At 39.6% G+C, this 17518-nt stretch overlaps 1 protein-coding gene across 1 annotated transcript in view; it reads right to left on the reverse strand.

The window, feature by feature from the left end:
* Window positions 1-17518, reverse strand: part of PITPNB (phosphatidylinositol transfer protein beta) — an 81253-nt gene that overhangs the window by 54933 nt on the left and 8802 nt on the right. The window contains exons 2-7 of the mRNA XM_073313640.2: window positions 17019-17049; window positions 15873-16018; window positions 10247-10338; window positions 9437-9444; window positions 6108-6182; window positions 4722-4805 (exon numbers count right to left, since the gene is read on the reverse strand). Of these exons, the coding sequence (XP_073169741.1) occupies window positions 4722-4805; window positions 6108-6182; window positions 9437-9444; window positions 10247-10338; window positions 15873-16018; window positions 17019-17049 (436 nt within the window). The remainder of the gene's footprint in view (window positions 1-4721; window positions 4806-6107; window positions 6183-9436; window positions 9445-10246; window positions 10339-15872; window positions 16019-17018; window positions 17050-17518) is intronic.

Raw genomic sequence — 17518 nt, forward strand, 5'->3', positions numbered from 1 at the left:
AGAGAACAGCAGATGTCTGCTGAATCATTTGTATACATTTTTACTTGGGTGTGGGTTAGTATATGCTTGCCATTAGAATCTTTAAGGAATTTACTATTTTTATATTTATGTTATACTTTTGATTATAGCTGGAAACTAAAGGAACTGGCACACAGAGTTTGGCTAAAGTTTACTCATTTAGTATGAGGGCAAAAGTTTAAGAAGTTTAGAAAAACTGCTAGAAAATTACAGATGTAATTACCTTATTTTCAGAAAAAATTGTGAACTAATGGAAAAATATATAACTTTCCTCAGACAGGAGAGCAGCAAGCCCTCTCCACAGTGTACCAGTAAGATACCACACAAAAAGACAGGAAAGGCACTTACATTATCCCCACACTCCAACAAAACCAATGTGACTAAAAAAACAATAGTTCAAGACAAAGCATTCCACAGACTAGTCAAAGGAACCAGGCAAAGAATGCCTCAGATAGGAAGAGGAGTGCCGAGCAGAGATATTTAGCTACGCTGCCTGGTCAGTCTTCAATACAAAATACATTGATACTGCAGCTAAGCACAGTAGTGCCCATTCTCTAATGGTGCATAAAGGGCATATAAAGAAAAGGAGTACTTGTGGCACCTTAGAGACTAACCAATTTATTAGAGCATAAGCTTTTGTGAGCTACAGCTCACTTCATCGGATGCATATCGTGGAAACTGCAGCAGACTTCATATATACACAGAGAATATGAAACAATACCTCCTCCCACCCCACTGTCCTGCTGGTAATAGCTTATCTAAAGTGATCATCAGGTGGGCCATTTCCAGCACAAATCCAGGTTTTCTCACCCTCCACCCCCCCACACAAATTCACTCTGCTGCTGGTGATAGCCCATCCAAAGTGACAACTCTTTACACAATGTGCATGACAATCAAGTTGGGCTATTTCCTGCACAAATCTAGGTTCTCTCACATCCCCCCCACCCCCATACACACACAAACTCACTCTCCTGCTGGTAATAGCTCATCCAAACTGACCACTCTTCAAGTTTAAATCCAAGTTAAACCAGAACATCTGGGGGGGGGGTAGGAAAAAACAAGAGGAAACAGGCTACCTTGCATAATGACTTAGCCACTCCCAGTCTCTATTTAAGCCTAAATTAATAGTATCCAATTTGCAAATGAATTCCAATTCAGCAGTTTCTCGCTGGATTCTGGATTTGAAGTTTTTTTGTTTTAAGATAGCGACCTTCATGTCTGTGATTGCGTGACCAGAGAGATTGAAGTGTTCTCCGACTGGTTTATGAATGTTATAATTCTTGACATCTGATTTGTGTCCATTTATTCTTTTACGTAGAGACTGTCCAGTTTGACCAATGTACATGGCAGAGGGGCATTGCTGGGCATATAGTAAACAGCAGCATTTACACTAAGAGAATCCCTCAGGATGGAAAGATTTACGTACTACTCATTTCCTTGGAGCCTAATAATTAGCATAGCTTCATATATTTATACACAAACCTATACGGTGGTCAGAACTAGCATTCTTACAGACGATAGCACTGGTATTGTCTACCACAATTTCAGGCTTGGAACAGGAAATTCACAACATATTTACCTGCCACTTGATCTTTTCTAAGGTTATATGCATAAGACCGTAAGAGCGGCCATACTGGGTCAAACCAAAGGTCCATCTAGTCCAGCATCCTGTCTGCCGACAGTGGCCAATGCCAGGTGCCCCAGAGGGAATGAACAGAACAGGTAATCAAGTGATGCCTTCCCTGTTGCCCATACCCAGCTTCTGGCAAACAGAGGCTAGGGACACCATCCCTGCCCATCCTGGCTAATGAGCATTGATGGACCTATCCTCCGTGAACTTATCTAGTTCTTTTTTGAATTTTTATAGTCTTGGCCTTCACAGATCCTGTTTTGTTTTAAACCTGCTGCCTATTAATTTCATTTGGTGACCCCTAGTTCTTGTGAGGAGTGAAACAAGATTTCCTTATTTACTTTCTCCACACCAGTCATGATTTTATAGACTTCAATCACATTCCCACTTTAGTCGTCTCTTTTCCAAGCTGAAAAGTCCCAGTCTTATTAATCGCTCCTCATATGGAAGCCGTTCCATACCCCTAATCATTTTTGTTGCCCTTTTCTGAACCTTTTCCAGTTCCAATAGATCTCTTTTGAGATGGGGCGACCACATCTGCACACTGTATTCAAGATGTGGGCATACCATGGATTTATAGAGAGGCAACATATTTTCTGTCTTATTATCTCTCCCTTTCTTAAGGATTCCCAACATTGTTTGCTTTTTTAACTGCTGCTGCACACTGAGCGGACATTTAATACGTCTGCAATAATTTCCATTAGTTGGTCACTCACCGCCCCTCACACAAGCACTGCCGTTCCCAAGTTAGCTTGCCAGGCCTATAGCCAGGCTGCAAATTAGAAGATTGTTTCTAACCATCAGAGGAGTGAGGTTCAGGAACAGCCTCCCAATAGGAGTAGCGAGAGCAAAACACCTAACTAGTTTCAAGATGGAGACTGCTAAGTTTATGAACATTATATGACGGGGTTGCCAGCAATAGCAGAAGGCTGGACTCAACAACCCGGAAGGTCCTTTCCAGTTCTGTGCTCCTTGAGCACGTCCAGTATTGCAACACCCAAACTTCACACACTTACACTAAATAACTGCCTAACTTTACCAGTGTAGGCGCTGCCATTTTCTTTGTTGCATTATCCCTGAATTGCACCTCATCTGAAACTAGATCGTAAGTTCTCAGGGCAGGGACCATGGGAGGTGCTTGGCAAAATAATACGTGCTTCAAAATAATAAATAGCAGCAACCAAGCAGTAACTGGAGAGGGGAAGCTGAAGAAATGACATCGGTGTTTCTCTAGCTACAGCTGAAGAAATGACATCAGTGTTTCTCTAGCTACAGTTGGCCCATCTATCTGCTAGCAGAGATGAAAGACCAGCCCATCTGGTGATAATTGCTGCACTGAAGGGCAGAAGTGTTCAATAAAGTTGGAAAGGATAGAAGCAATAGCAATTCTCCAACAGAGATTTCTGCAGCAAAGATAGATCTGTTTGAACCTGCCATAACCCAACGGAGGGCTATTTAAGAATATATTCCTAAAATAGCGACAAAAAGGGATGGCCAGGTCAGAGCTCTGTTCCAGGCCATGCAGAAGAGCTGGATTCAATTCCTGTTTCAATTTCAGCCTCACACACTGAAACCAGCACACTAATGTTGATCAAGTCAGTTTGATCAAGTCAGCTGTCTGTTTCCCAAAAATCCATTGCCCTCAATGTGCTGATAAAAATCAAACCTGATAGATTAGCAAGTACCCACAAAATTTAAAAGTACTGAGCATTTAGATTAGACTGCCGTTAATGCAAGTGATTAATGCAAAAACTAACTAGATTTAAAAAATTAGTTGCGATTAATCACAGGTTTATGTATTACTGTTAAAGCAAACGACTATAGTATCCATGCAGCATCAATCAGGTGTGTCGTGACTCCAAGATAGCTGTGATCACTCAAGGATGTCCAGTGATCATCAACCAAAGCAAATAGCTAGTGCATTTTTCAGAAGCACCAAACTTGTAGTCTTTTCATTGTGATATAGGTCGTGTGTCCCTGATGCAATGGTTCCTCAGGAGGGCAGGGTGTATGACTGACTGGAAGACGCAATTTGAACACCACCTCTTAGCCCTCTCATTTACAAAATGAGTGGTCTGCAGTCCATAGCTATCCACTTTGCAATACCATTGGTTAAGCTGTTGTACTTTGTTTGATCCATGAGATTGCAGCAACCCTGAAACTCTTAAGTGTACTCTGTCGCAGCTGGCAGGATTTATTTGCAGTCGGTGGGTTACCTGTAGCACAAGAACTGGAGGTGAAAGCATGTTTAGCGCATAGGTGGTACTGAAGACTCAGAGTACTTCAATGGTATTGGAATTCAGCCTTGCAATGGCTACAGATAACCATCTCTTTAACCAGAGAACCATCTGGAAGTTTTTATAAATAAACTTCCCATTCAAAAGACCTGAACTTTTGCTGATTTGCTCCATTAGCTTTTTCTGATATTTAATCACTCCACATCAGGAGAACACAGTAGAACTGTGACAGTGTCCGCCAAGTGATGAAGTACTGTAAGTGAAGAGGGTCAAAACAGAGGTGTGTGATTAACACTGGTTTAAAAAAAATAATGTGTTCACTGTGATGATTTAACAGCCCATAAAAAATAATAATTCTGTAAGTTGCGCTTTCATGATAAAGAAATTGCACTACAGTACTTGTATGAGGTGAATTCAAAAATACAACTACTTTTGTTTATCTTTTTACAATGCAAATATTTGTAATCAAAATAAAAACTGAGCATGGTGCATTTTGTATTTGTGTTGTAACTGAAAACCGCATATTTGAAAATGTAGAAAAATCAAAAAATATAAATTTAATATACAAATTGGTATTCGGTTTAACAGTGCAAATAGAACTGCAACTAATTTTTTTAATCTCGTGATTAATGACAATTTTTTAAATCATTTGACATCCCCTAATTTAGATTAATAATTCTATTTAAAACAATTTTATATTTACTTGTGGGATGAAACACATTGTTTTCCATTGATTGTAAATAAACTAATATAACCAATGTTAAAGGTGCAAATTTAGGCCAAAGTAATTAGCATGACAGGACAACCATCTCCCAATAAGCACAGTGTCTACTTACTGCTGGTTCTACTTGAGTTCGGTCTGCAATGTCAATATGGACAACTTCAACACTCTTCCACGTGTTTGGATCCAAGTCGTGCACCTGCAATGGGGAGAAGAAGGGACTTTACCCTGTGTCGCCTTATTGCGGCACTGCATTAGTTCTGTATTACGCAGATTTTTCTGAGTTCTACAGAAATGGACAGTTTTCTTAGAATCATCTGGGGAATACACTCCGAAGTTACCATTTATTTAATTAAGTGATTCTGAAGCTAGTTGTAGCTTTATTAAACCTTCAGTTCTGTGCTTTCAGAGGAGTTTGGTTTTAAGACTAAATTGTATTCTTCTGTCACTTTCTTTACAGATAATGACATCAAACACTGTAATTAGAATCATTACACATTCAATAGGCTAGGCAGATGTTTTAGTGAGCAACTTTCACATAAAGCTCTGAAATGCAAGTGATCCAGTTATTAGTAACCTGCCATACGTCAAATGAGTTCATTAGAGACCCCAGCACATTTTGAAGTTTGTTAGCCATATACTGTTTTGAAATGTATCCATTAAAATTTCTCTCAAAAGACGTGACCTAATGCAAACCAAAGGGCCCAGATACATAGCATGTGTCATATACATATAGCTGTTAGCCATAGATACACTTCAGATTAAGCACAAGCAGAATTGTCTGGGAACACTTTTTACTTTCTATTTTCACTAGCATAAGTCATCCCCTCTGCAGGTTTCTAGCCTGCGTAAAAAACAAGGGTCCAGGCAAGTCATCCAAACACTGAAAATGGACAATTATATTTGTCTAGGGGCCCACCATTAGTATCTGGTTACTCTTTCATTAGAGAAGAGAAAGGGGACAGCCCAAATCACGCACCACCGTACTGGCACTGAACCAGCTACACTGAGAGGGACCAATCCAGGATATTTCCAGACAGAAAATTAGCTGAAAAAAGGAATTTCAATATGAAACATTAATAAAATGCTTGAACAAAGAGGACTGAGTGTATGCCTTCAAAGTGACCAGTATAATTCATTTAAAACCCTTGCTGGAGCAGCTGGAATAGGAGACATCCAGGATAAGAAGTTTCTTTGAACAAGTGTTCAGGAGCTATATCTAGGGTAGTTATACAATTCCCATTCACTGAATGATCTGAAGATCTCTTAAGCTTTGAAAATAAATAAAAACATCTCCCTTTCTCTAACCTCTTCCTTCCACGCCTGTAGGAGAAATAGCTTCACTGGTTTAGAGGAGTAGTTTTTATTATTTATTGGAGGGAGGCTGCCTTCCTTTAAGCATCAACTATCGGCCACAGCCAGAAAAGGGATATTGGTCCATCAGGTTCAATGTGTGCAGTAAGTATGGCAAACGCTGGGTTACTACTGGACCCTGACTTACATTTTCTGATGTCCCCAAGTCTGGTTTATGCCAGGTCTCGATTTTTATGAAGAAGTCATCTTTCATATATTCATTCTGTAAAAAAACAAAACCAAGCAGCAGAAGGGTGACTGTTTTTTCCCCTTTTAAATCTTACATTTAACAACTTCATTTCTCCACCAGAGGAGGCACTGTAGGCCTAGCAACTTTGCTTCCGATTTTAACTCTGATAGGAACAGAAATAGAGGCCTCACTACTGCACATGGAAACAGACAAGTTTAGATGTCCTACACCTCAACCTGAAATATTGGTTAGAGCATAAGCAGTAACTTGAACGATGGCCATTTGGTAAATCTAGATACCCAGGACACCTACCCATACAAATATGGAGAATTTGTAAACACTTCAGTTGGACTCTTCCAAGTGGTTTCAGTATCCCCCAACCCATGTCACAGCAAGTTTTCTATTTCTTCTAAAGTCAGGATTTTATTTATTAAGACTGACTATGACAGACGTCTTAACAAAAGGTCCCATGCAAAAATACTATTCTGCTGTGGGGTCTTTCCTGCAGTACTAAAATGTAGGAAATGTCCCAAAAGAATTTTCAATTTTATTTTTTAATATTCCGTGAGTTAATGCTAAAATCCAGGGAACATGAAATTTAACATAACAAAGCTAATCATGGCAAATAGTCCTGTGGCACCTTATAGACTAACAGACGTATTGGAGCATAGGCTTTCATGAGTGAATGTCCACATCGTCGGATGATGTAGTGGAAATTTCCAGTGGCAGGTAGAAATATGCAAGCAAGAATCTGCCTAATCATGAAACTCCACCTAACAGACAAATTTCCACACCCTCCTCCACCCCCCTCGAGTAGCAAGGAAAGCAGTTACTGATACAAAGTGAAAGCATGCACTTGCATGCATGTATGCGTGTACACATACTGCGATTGGTCAAGCTAAACCTGATTTACAGCCCCATCTGCAACTCCTTGTATAGCTGGTCTCTAGTGAGAGCTGAGCTGTTTTCATAGAATGTCCACAGTGGTGATTCCACAATAAATTCAGATTCAGAAATGAAATCTGCTTGACAGAGAGCAGGTCAAGCAATTTAACATTACTTCCAGCTAATAAAAATATTAGAAAGGAGGCAAGGCACTTTACAAAAACTAAAAAACAGTCTTTGAAGAGACACTTACCATTATGACAAGCACGAGTTTCAAATTTAAGTCATTAAGTGATACCAATCCAGATTCTGGGTTAGCCCATTCACCAATCAGGAATAGGAATTTTTGAACATGAGCCAGTCTTATTACCCAGCTATTCGCACAGTCAAGGAACCCTATAAATTTGACCTGTGATCCTTCATCATACTGCCTCAAAAGAGCTGACTTTTCAGACTAACTGCCTACTGGTAAGACTGAAAAAAGTTTGGCAAATGAAGGAGTTTCATTTGTCAGGGAAAAAAAATACTTTTTACATTACAGCTATTACCTTGGATGTCAGTTTCACAAAGAACTATGAAGTGTTGTCATGGATTACATAAAAGGACTATAGAAGTGGAGCTTGAGTTAATGTGAGCTTCCCAATGAGAATGTCTGGTCCCTCAAATCATTCCCAAATTCCCAGCCCTTCTCTGTAACAGAAAGCTTAACTCACTCCATGCTGGATTACCCATCATCTGCTCCAGGGATGATAGGATGCCCTCACCTCAATGTTTTACAAACGTTTTAGCTCTCCATGTGGAGGAAAGGTTGGGCTGTGAGTTCTGACAGTATCAGTGTTATCGCTGTAGGCAGGATCCATTATATTTGCAGATGCTGGCAGGGTGTATTTCTGCCAAGTATCCCAGGGTCAATTGACTAATTTCAAGCTACAGTGGCTATATACTATAGAAGAGACCAAAAACTGATTTACACATTACAACAGTTTTTAACAATGAGAAGGGCTTTTTTGTTTGATATTAGCTCAATGTTTAAATACCCACTGGTGTCATTCCTACTCTGACTAATCCAGCTTTAACACACTGGTTTATAATGTTGCAGGATGGGCCAAACTAGAGTCACAAAGGAAGTTGCTCATTTATAGAAATCTAACTTTCATTTAAAATTCACTTTACTGCATTGCCAAATTTGGGCCAAATTTGCAAAGTGATGCAGGAGGTTACACAAATTCCCATTAAATTATGATAGCAGTTGTGTGTCCGTTTCATTAAACCATTACCACTTTGGATACTAACTTTGCTCAGTGCAATGACACTGTTTTGAGCATTTCTTGTCTATATCTACAGAAGAGACTTCTGAGTTCTTGGGCACTACATAATAAATCAAATGAGGAAGTGCTAATCTTTTCCCTTTCTACAGCTACACTCAACTTGAATGAAAATTCAGCAGCTGGCTCTGGGGTGGAACCACAGCAAGAACTGCCACTCCAGACTAGACTTGTGCTCCATCTAATTCAGTATTCTGTCTCCTGGAAGTTCAAAGACCCAAGTATTTTCCACCTCTAAATTCAGTGAGTGACTCCAACAGAGGAGATGCATAAATACAGTAGGCTAATTTGGCCTTATGCAGGGAACAGAGTATCATAGTTCAGATAACGCTATATATACACTGATTCAGGCATTATTGGAGGTTTTACCCTTCTCAAAGACTATGGTGAAAACTAAAGCTTCCTATGAGGGATTGCTGGGGGATGTTTTAGGCTGGGTGGTTTTTTCACTTCAGCTTCAGGAAGAGGTTATGTACTTGCATTTTGGACACACAATCGGCATTCCTCAGCACCAGCCTTCACAGAAGGACCACTGAACTAGAGAAAGCCTGCATCCCTCTGACTATCCTTGAGAGTACTTACCACTTTCTGGTAGAAAGAAAGCTCCTCCAGAGACATTGGCTATCAATTTCAAACAGGTCACATGCCCAGACCCTGCCATAATTGCCTGGAGAGTGTTTGATGCAATAGGGCAAAGCTAGTCTGCTATGCTAAGCTGAAGGAAAGTAGACCCCAAGGCACTTTCTTCCCTTTCCTGGATAGCTTCCTGTGGAACTCTTGCCATTTTAAACTATATATTCACAGCTATTAAATCATTTGGCTGTGGTGTACTGTTCCAGTATCAGGAATTATGAAGAGCAGCGTGAGTGATGAGAGCAGAACAAGAGAATAAGGAAGAGAAGTAGTGGCAAGTATAGGATCTGAAAATTCTGATTTCTGACTGGTGGAATCTTACCTAATCAGTAAACCAGAGTCTGGATTGGCAGATATGCAGCATCAGAAAGTCAGTTATAACTTTAATAACCAAGAGCCACATTAAAACACATTTCATAAACAAATAATAATCCAGGTACTCACCGTCACAACTGAAAGCCAGAGGGACATGCAACGAAAAGGAAAAGAAGGCATTCAAAATAGTGTTAATATGTGCAACAGGTCTGTCACAAAAGTCTTAACTCTAAAGCAATCTGTAATACAGATTGAGTTATATACAGAAGGTATAACAATTGCTCATTAAAAACGCCTTGTTCAATAAGATAACCCCACAATAAAACCATTCATCAACATACTTCTGTGAAACAATTTGTTAATGTTAAAGATGAAGTATGCTTTAAGGTATTTTAAACACTGAAACAAGACGGGCCAAAAAATATAAAAAAGGGACAGGATTCTTGAAATTTAAAGAAATCAAAGCTTCAGAAATGGAATATGGTGAATGCATCTCCTTTACGCAACTTCCTCCTCTAAAGACCAAAGCGTTTTCTGGACAGTAAACATGAATAGTGCATCAGATCAAAGGAACTTTGATTGCTATCTACAATTGTCATTTTTAACCTTTACATTCATCCTTTGCAGAAGCTTTTAGGGACTGTAAATTATGTCTCTTTCCTAACAAGTTTTATCCTGGATTTGGAAAGAGACATTAGTCAGACTCTTTAGTCTGGTACTGGAGACATCATGCACAGCACACAATTATGTTTTGGGACTAGAATCTGCTGGTAACTTTTGTCGTCTTTCATGGCTGCATAGCTCAGCCAGAGTAGGTTTGCCAAAAAGTGACCTGTAAGGTATTTTCCACCCAATTACAAAACTTTGGGGCCTAAACCACTTGATAGCATCTCTAAGCAGTATGGCAAAAAGGTAAGAATCAATTCAGAGCAAGCTTACTTGTTCTACAATATGGATATGCATTCCAAGCCTTTTCATGGAATACCAAGGAGCCTTCTGGAGCAATCATCCTTACAAACCCAGGAACTTTACTGTGAAGAGCAAAATAGTGTATGTTTGTTACAGCTCTGCCAACTGAATGAGATTCCACAATGATTTCTAGCAATCTAATTGAAAAGGCACTTTTTTTACCCAAGCATATTAAAAATTATGATGCACAAGCAATCAGTTTAATTTGTATGAACTGCAATAATGTTCCCATTCCCAAAGTAATGGACTCAATTAAACATTTTCAGCAGCATGATCTCAATCATAAGTTTAGTTTAGCTTTCCTTTCTCTTCAACTACCGTAAACACCATTGTCTAAAGAAACTCTGCTCTAAGGTTCTGGTCTGTTGATCTCTCTAGCAGCATGACATGACATAGATGAAGTCATGTAGCTCAGTTAGCTCTGATCTAGAACCTGGATAGGAATCAATTAAATTATCCCAGTTATGTCTTAAGTAAATTTTGATTCTTAGTATAGGAATTGTCAGGCCTGAGTAAACCTAAGGCCCACCTAATCCAGAATTCTCTCCCCAAGAGTGGTCAGACCAGATGCTTCAGAGAAAAGTACAGAAACCCCATAAAGATAAGTTTTTCTGAACCCCAGGCAACTGGTGATTGGTTTATGCCCTGAAACAGGAGAGATTCTATCTACAGTTGTGGTTCTCATTATCCATAATGGATCAGGAATAGCTCCAACACTAAAACGTTTATTTCTTTTTTTGAAGACTGCGAGTTTGTAGCTTATAAAATTGTAATCAGTGGTACAGACTTAAGGTAGTTATAGTACAGACATCTGCACTCAGCTCTGCCCATGCACTTAAAGAATGGCCTGCAACAACCTTCCAGGAATTAGTTGTTCCTTTTCACATCAACTGATCCCACATAGCAGATAATGATTACTCACAAATGCCATGTTATGTGGTTAGATTGCTACCTCTTGCAACTCAAGTTAGGATTTTATCTGATTTCTTGAGGAGAAAGAAATTACTGCTTAAGATGGCAATTGAACCTATGGCCTGCTTTAATTCCTTATCATTTCACTACCTCTAGTGTTTGATGATACCCAGTTCCTGAACAGATTCCCTTTAAAATGGAGAATATTTTCAGTGTCCCATGCCCTATTAGATCAAGAAAGCAAGCTGAAAAGTCAGTGGGGCTAGACTGGAGAAAAGAATGAAGGGGCCAAGAACAAGGCCAGCAACCCATGCTGAAGTCCAACACTCAGGACAATCATTCAAGGTTCTTTCTACCTCAAATGGAATGGAAAAGTCATCTTTTCCCTAAAGAATGGCTGGTAAGTAAAGATCACCTCTTCAACATGATTGTAGAGTTAGTGAGTTCACACTTCAATAGGTACGACTGGTGACTGACCAGATGGAGAGATCCAGAACAAATGGCAAAATAATGTATTGTTATTTTCAAATATTCAACCTTAATGCTTGAAACAGATTTAAATGGGCCAGCCAGAGCCAACCCAACAAAAATATTCTAACAACTTCACAGTAGCCACAGCAACCCTGTACATTAAGTTCCAGATATAATTTTCCATATGCTTGTAGTTAGCTCCAACAGATCAGCTCATGTTTTGGCTCATGCTGCCAAGCTGGAACCTCTGTTTGGCAATAAAAAAAAAATTATCTGACATGAACAAGTTTAATCTTGAATAGGAAAACACTGATTGATAGCAAACATGAGATTTCAGTATTTAAAGTGAATAGATAAGGTATTACTTACTACACTTTATGACCAAATTATTCTAATTAGCAGAAAAAAGAACGAGGAGTACTTTGTAGCACCTTAGAGACTAACATTTATTTGGGCATAAGCTTTTGTGGGCTAAAACTTACCTGATGAAGTGGGTTTTAGCTCACAAAAGCTTATGCCCAAATAAATGTTAGTCTCTAAGTGCTACAAAGGACTCCTCGTTCTTTTTGCTGATACACACTAACACGGCTACCACTCTGAAATCTAATTAGAGACATGAAGATCTGGCTATCCTAACATTTGGGTAACTTCAGTTGATGTATAATTTACACTGAATAGTGCCTGTACCACACTCTTCCACCCAAGGATCAGATGTGAACCAGCCGAACAACATTTATTTGATTTATATACAAAAGATACACACATCCCAAGCTCTATGCACCATTGACAAACACAAAAGCCACATAAAAAGACTGGACCAGTAGCTGCTCCTCACTCCACACTAGAAAAACAACAAATCAAAGACTGAATTAAAATTTGACAAATAGTCACCACTCCCACCTTTACGATAAACATTAGCTCTTCTCATACCCCTCCTTCCCCAAATGCCTAGGTAGCACAAGCTGGAGAACAACATATCTGGCTATTTAAGAAATGCATTCACCACTTCAGGACCCTGTGAGCAGCTCCCTCTTTTAAACCAAAGGGGTTCCTGCTTTGGCTCTCTGCTGGGAGTGACATCTCATTTTGCCGTCACCTCAGTCTCCCACAGACACTGAATCAGGCATTGGACAGCACCGGCTGGGTCAAATGAGAAAGCACACAACATATTGAAATACCCCTTATTAACACCCCTCCCCCACCACTGATTCAATGTAGGTCTTGAACTGTCAGGGAGATAAAATTGAAATCTGTTTGATTCCACATGGGAGCACTCTTGGGGATGATGAACAAGGATTCATCCTCCTCCCTTGGGAATGGTCAGCAACCTGAGAGAAGTCATATCCACTCCCTCTGCACGCAAGTCAGCAACACCTCATAATCAATGGTAGTGAAAGCCAATGATAGAAAATATCTCCAATGGACAATGGATCTTCATTCATTGCCAGGAGACCTTCAACAACATCCACCAGTGTAATCTCTGCATTGTGCCCAGGTCTGACAAGGAGATCTGCAGCCTTCCCCGCTGTTATTGCCTCACCCTAGTTTGTCTATTGTTCCTGTGCCTTCAGTTTGCCTTTCCCCTTTCCATTTAGAGTACAATCCTTCAAATATAATATACCTTCCTGTCTAAGGGATATTCCCATTCAGAGATTAATATGCACTAGGACATACCTAACTCTACATTTAATTTAATGAATGTGTGTGCACTTGCAAAAGTGCCTTTGGGTTTTTCACTTTTTAAGGAGTTTGTCAAACAGAAGAAGTTATTCATGAATAATTTCTTCATGAATTGATGGAATAGAGTTAGCTAAATTATTGGAGTTTTGCTCAACCAGCTCTAGTTTTAAGTATGTAAAATACTGAAGTTTAAACATAGGAATTACATCCTCATGTATCACAGAAAGTGGCTATTATACATTATACTCCTGGGGGAATTTTGCAACAAAAAATTAAAAACTCTGCATCAAAAAATTTAAAACAAAAAACAAAAAAAACCCCAAAACTCTGTACACAATATTTTAAAATTCTTCAAAATTCTGCACATTTTATTTGTCAAAACACCACAATATAATCACTCCAGTTTCAATTATTTTGGTTATTTATTTCAAAATACCTGTCAACAAGTATGTCAACAATACAGACAACAGCAAAAAAGATTCCCACAGGGGTAGACAGTTAACAACCCAGTCGGGAGTGCTCGAGGGGGCTGTGTTGGGCCCGCAGAGATCAGCCGCAAGGCACCGCCCCAGGCCCCAGCACACCCAGAGCCTTTACTCCCCGCAGTTTCTTTACTGTCCCACCAGGGGACGTGTTGTGATACAGCCCTGCCCTCCCTCACCCTTTGCCAAAGCTGGTTGGTTCTCCCAGGCCCTCTCCCATCCTGGGAGAATGAGGATCAAGCAGAGCGTGCAGCCTCCAGCCCTCCCAGGCTGGGCGATCTGCTCACTTTGAGCTGGGCTCCGCAGAGTCCAGCGGCCCCTAGTGGCAGCCAGAAATTCTGCAGGGTAAACAGGGAGTTCCGCTAAATTCTGCATTGCACAGCAGCGCAGAATTCCCCAGGAATAATATAATCTGAGAGAACCAGATCAAAAAGTTAAACGTTACTGAGTTCCAGATCTCTTTTAAAAAAGATAATACATATTCTTAAAACATGTGAGCTCAGTGAACTAACTGGAAAGCTGTAAGAAACCCCACATTAAAAGCAGTCTATAAACAAGTCATACTCTAATGACCCAAGTTAAGACTTCTTATTTAATACACATCTCTAAATCACTTAGTTCCGAAATACTATTGTGACAGGGGCTCTAGAAATAGGACAGGCCAGCTGGGAGGCTCATGTTCATAATTTTTTGCAGGAACAAAAGAAGAAGAGCAGTTTAAACAATTACAAGAGAGCTGAAAATTCTGATTTCTTGTAAAATGGTAAACTAGATATAGTAAGCCATGCAAAACAACACCAGTGATTATCATGCTGAGTAGTCCAACAGAAAATAAGGGAGGAGGGCTTCACTCCTCAAACTTTGGTGAGCAAACTCCGCACAAGTCAATTTCTACTAGCTACACCACAAAATTGTAGCAACACACTTAACTACCAGTATCTTAATTTTAAACTGAAGTAGAACACGTACAGCTTCCTGACGAAATGAAGCCCTGGCACATCTCCATTACCAATTTGTACTGCATACACCTACCAAATTAAACACTAGCACAAAACATGGGCTTAGTTGAATCCCATATCCACTTTAGGTAAGGAAAATGAAAGACAACCAAGGAGGAATTTCTTAGGTCAGAAAGTTATATTCCTAACTTTGAAAACGTTGACATTACCAATCACAGAAAACTAGAAGGAGGTTCTGTTCAACAATCCATTTCTTGTTAGTCAGTTTTTTCTAGGTCTTAACTACAACCTTCTGTTCTATATTATTTAAGCCTTCAAAGAAAACCGTAATAGATACAGAACTATACTCTTTGGTCCACTGGACAGTCTGTTTACAGTACTGACAAGATCAAAATAGATCAGGGGTCCCAGCAGCTGTAGCAAGATTCCAGCAACAACTTTAATAGGCAAATATTAATGAACATTTCCCATTCAAGAGTAGAAGTGGAAGACAACTGTAGCCAAGATATTAAACCACTTTTTATACTAGACACATCACACTGGTGCATGTGTATCAAAAGAGTAAGCAAGAAAATGACCTCAGAGGAACTCCTCTTCCATAATTGTAAAAAGAAGAGAACATAGCTCACTGGTAGCAAATATGGCCCAATTTCAGGAACAGTCCAGGGACCTGTAGCCTGGCTGAGGTAGTGCTCACATCGCACAGGGAAAGGCATCAAGTAAAGTCTTGTCAAAAATATATGTTGGTGGCGATATCCTGCTGCCATGAATTTCTTCACTAACCAAAGCACAGGCCGAAGTATCACAAGCTTTGGGAAAACTCATGTATTTAACATCAGCAATTTGATGAGCTGTATAAAACAGCAGAAAAGTCTCCTCTGAATTAAGTGCCTAAAACTATTTTTTGATGTCCAGACCCATTTTATGGTGTGCTCTTCTTCTTCCCCATTACCCTTCATAAAATTCCAAACTGGCTCTAAATATTTCCTGGACAAGACTGCAGTGTATTGTACTTTTACATAATAAAAATAGGAGCTGGGAAATCATGGGTCAGTAATTCCCCCACAGAAAGAACCCAAATAGATCCCTTACCTCTTTAAGTGATAGATTTTGTGGGTATACTGTCCCTTTTCACTATCCTTTTCATAAGGCTCATTCTTTAAGACTTGAATTCCTTCACCACCTCCTGTTTCATTTTTACTAGCTTCTGCCACAGAGTAAAGTTGCCCAACTTGATACTGAAATTAAGAGATACAAAATTTCAACGTTAAAATGGGACAGAGGAAAACTGTTTAGTGTGTCAGAATTTAGATATTTCAATTTGACCAGAGAACTTTGTATGGACATAATTACATGCAAGCAAACTGACACTTTAGTATAAGGAAAGTGCACACTAGAGAATGACAAAATATTGGAAAAGTATGTCTAATGGATCATGAAAACAGGCTCTGTGATCTATTTGTTTTGTTCCACATTAATACAACAGCATACAATCTTGGGCCTCACTAGACAGATCAAGAATTTTATTCTTTGTGCTATTAATTTTCCATGATACCCAAGAGAACTACAAAACACTATTTCTGTTCTGGCAAAAGACATGCAAGTATGACTATTTAAGTGTTTTTAGTTTAGTAAAATTGTGAAATGATTAGTTTTATTTCCAGTGTTGCAGCTTTAACATGCACACAGTTACTCAAGAGGTCAGTACACATGTATATAACACAGCTTTCTTTGGAGAAAGCTATTTAGGTGGATGGAACTAGCTACCAGAAGGTAAACGAAAGAGGCTGCATTTCCCCTTAGAACAGGAAGTTTTCTGTTCAACTTGGGGGAGTGAGCTTTACTTAAGTGCATTTCAGTGCCATTTAAATCCTCAGTTTCAGACACTTAAAGAGTGTCCCTATCCCTGTTTTATGGGGGACAGAACTATATTAGCTGGAGTCACACAATGCCTGATCAGCAGGAAGTTTCTGCAGCAATGAAGAGATTTACAATTTCCTTTTCTTGATCATAAGCACTGGATTGACTTGGAAGCAGCTAAAGTTTCTTGACCTGTAGTCATTTGTCTGCTTTGAAGTTCACTGAGCTGAGACAAGTTTGTTCTGCCTCACTGATGGGACAGTATCTCACATCTGGTAGACTAGTGGACGCACAGCACCGAACCAACATTTGGATCCCGGCTAATCAGTTTTTAAAATAAGACCACAAAGCCCAACTAGAAAGGTAGAGAGTACATACCTCTTGCACTGAGCATGGTAAAACCACTCGGCTGAAAGAGAAAAGGAACAAACTGAATGTATAAAATAAGCATCTAAATAGTCAGCCATCTGTTCCACAGATATTCATAAAAATGGCAGAATCAATTATGTTCATTGACCTTTTATAAAATACTAGGCAGACAGTAAAATTACATAAGTAGAAAGTAATCAACCAAGTACAACCCCATGTTAAACACTTGTTATAAGGCAAAAGGTTCAAGTGGTTGAAGCAGGGGAGGAGTAAGGAGACCCAAGAATTATATCCAGCTCTGCTATTGACATGAAGTGACCCCTCAGGCAAGTCACTTCAGAGAGTCAGCGTTTAAGGCAATGAAGGACGGTCCAATCATTTAGTCTGACCTCCTGTACGTCTCAGGCCACCACCGCCCCCCAGCACTCATGGACCTCAGTTTCCTCATCTGTAAAACAGGAATGAAGATTTTGTACAGTACCTTGAGATCCCTGAATTACTACTGCTGA

The sequence above is a fragment of the Lepidochelys kempii genome, chromosome 15, assembly GCF_965140285.1.
Source record: "Lepidochelys kempii isolate rLepKem1 chromosome 15, rLepKem1.hap1, whole genome shotgun sequence".
In the NCBI taxonomy this organism is placed as follows: Eukaryota; Metazoa; Chordata; order Testudines; family Cheloniidae; genus Lepidochelys; species Lepidochelys kempii.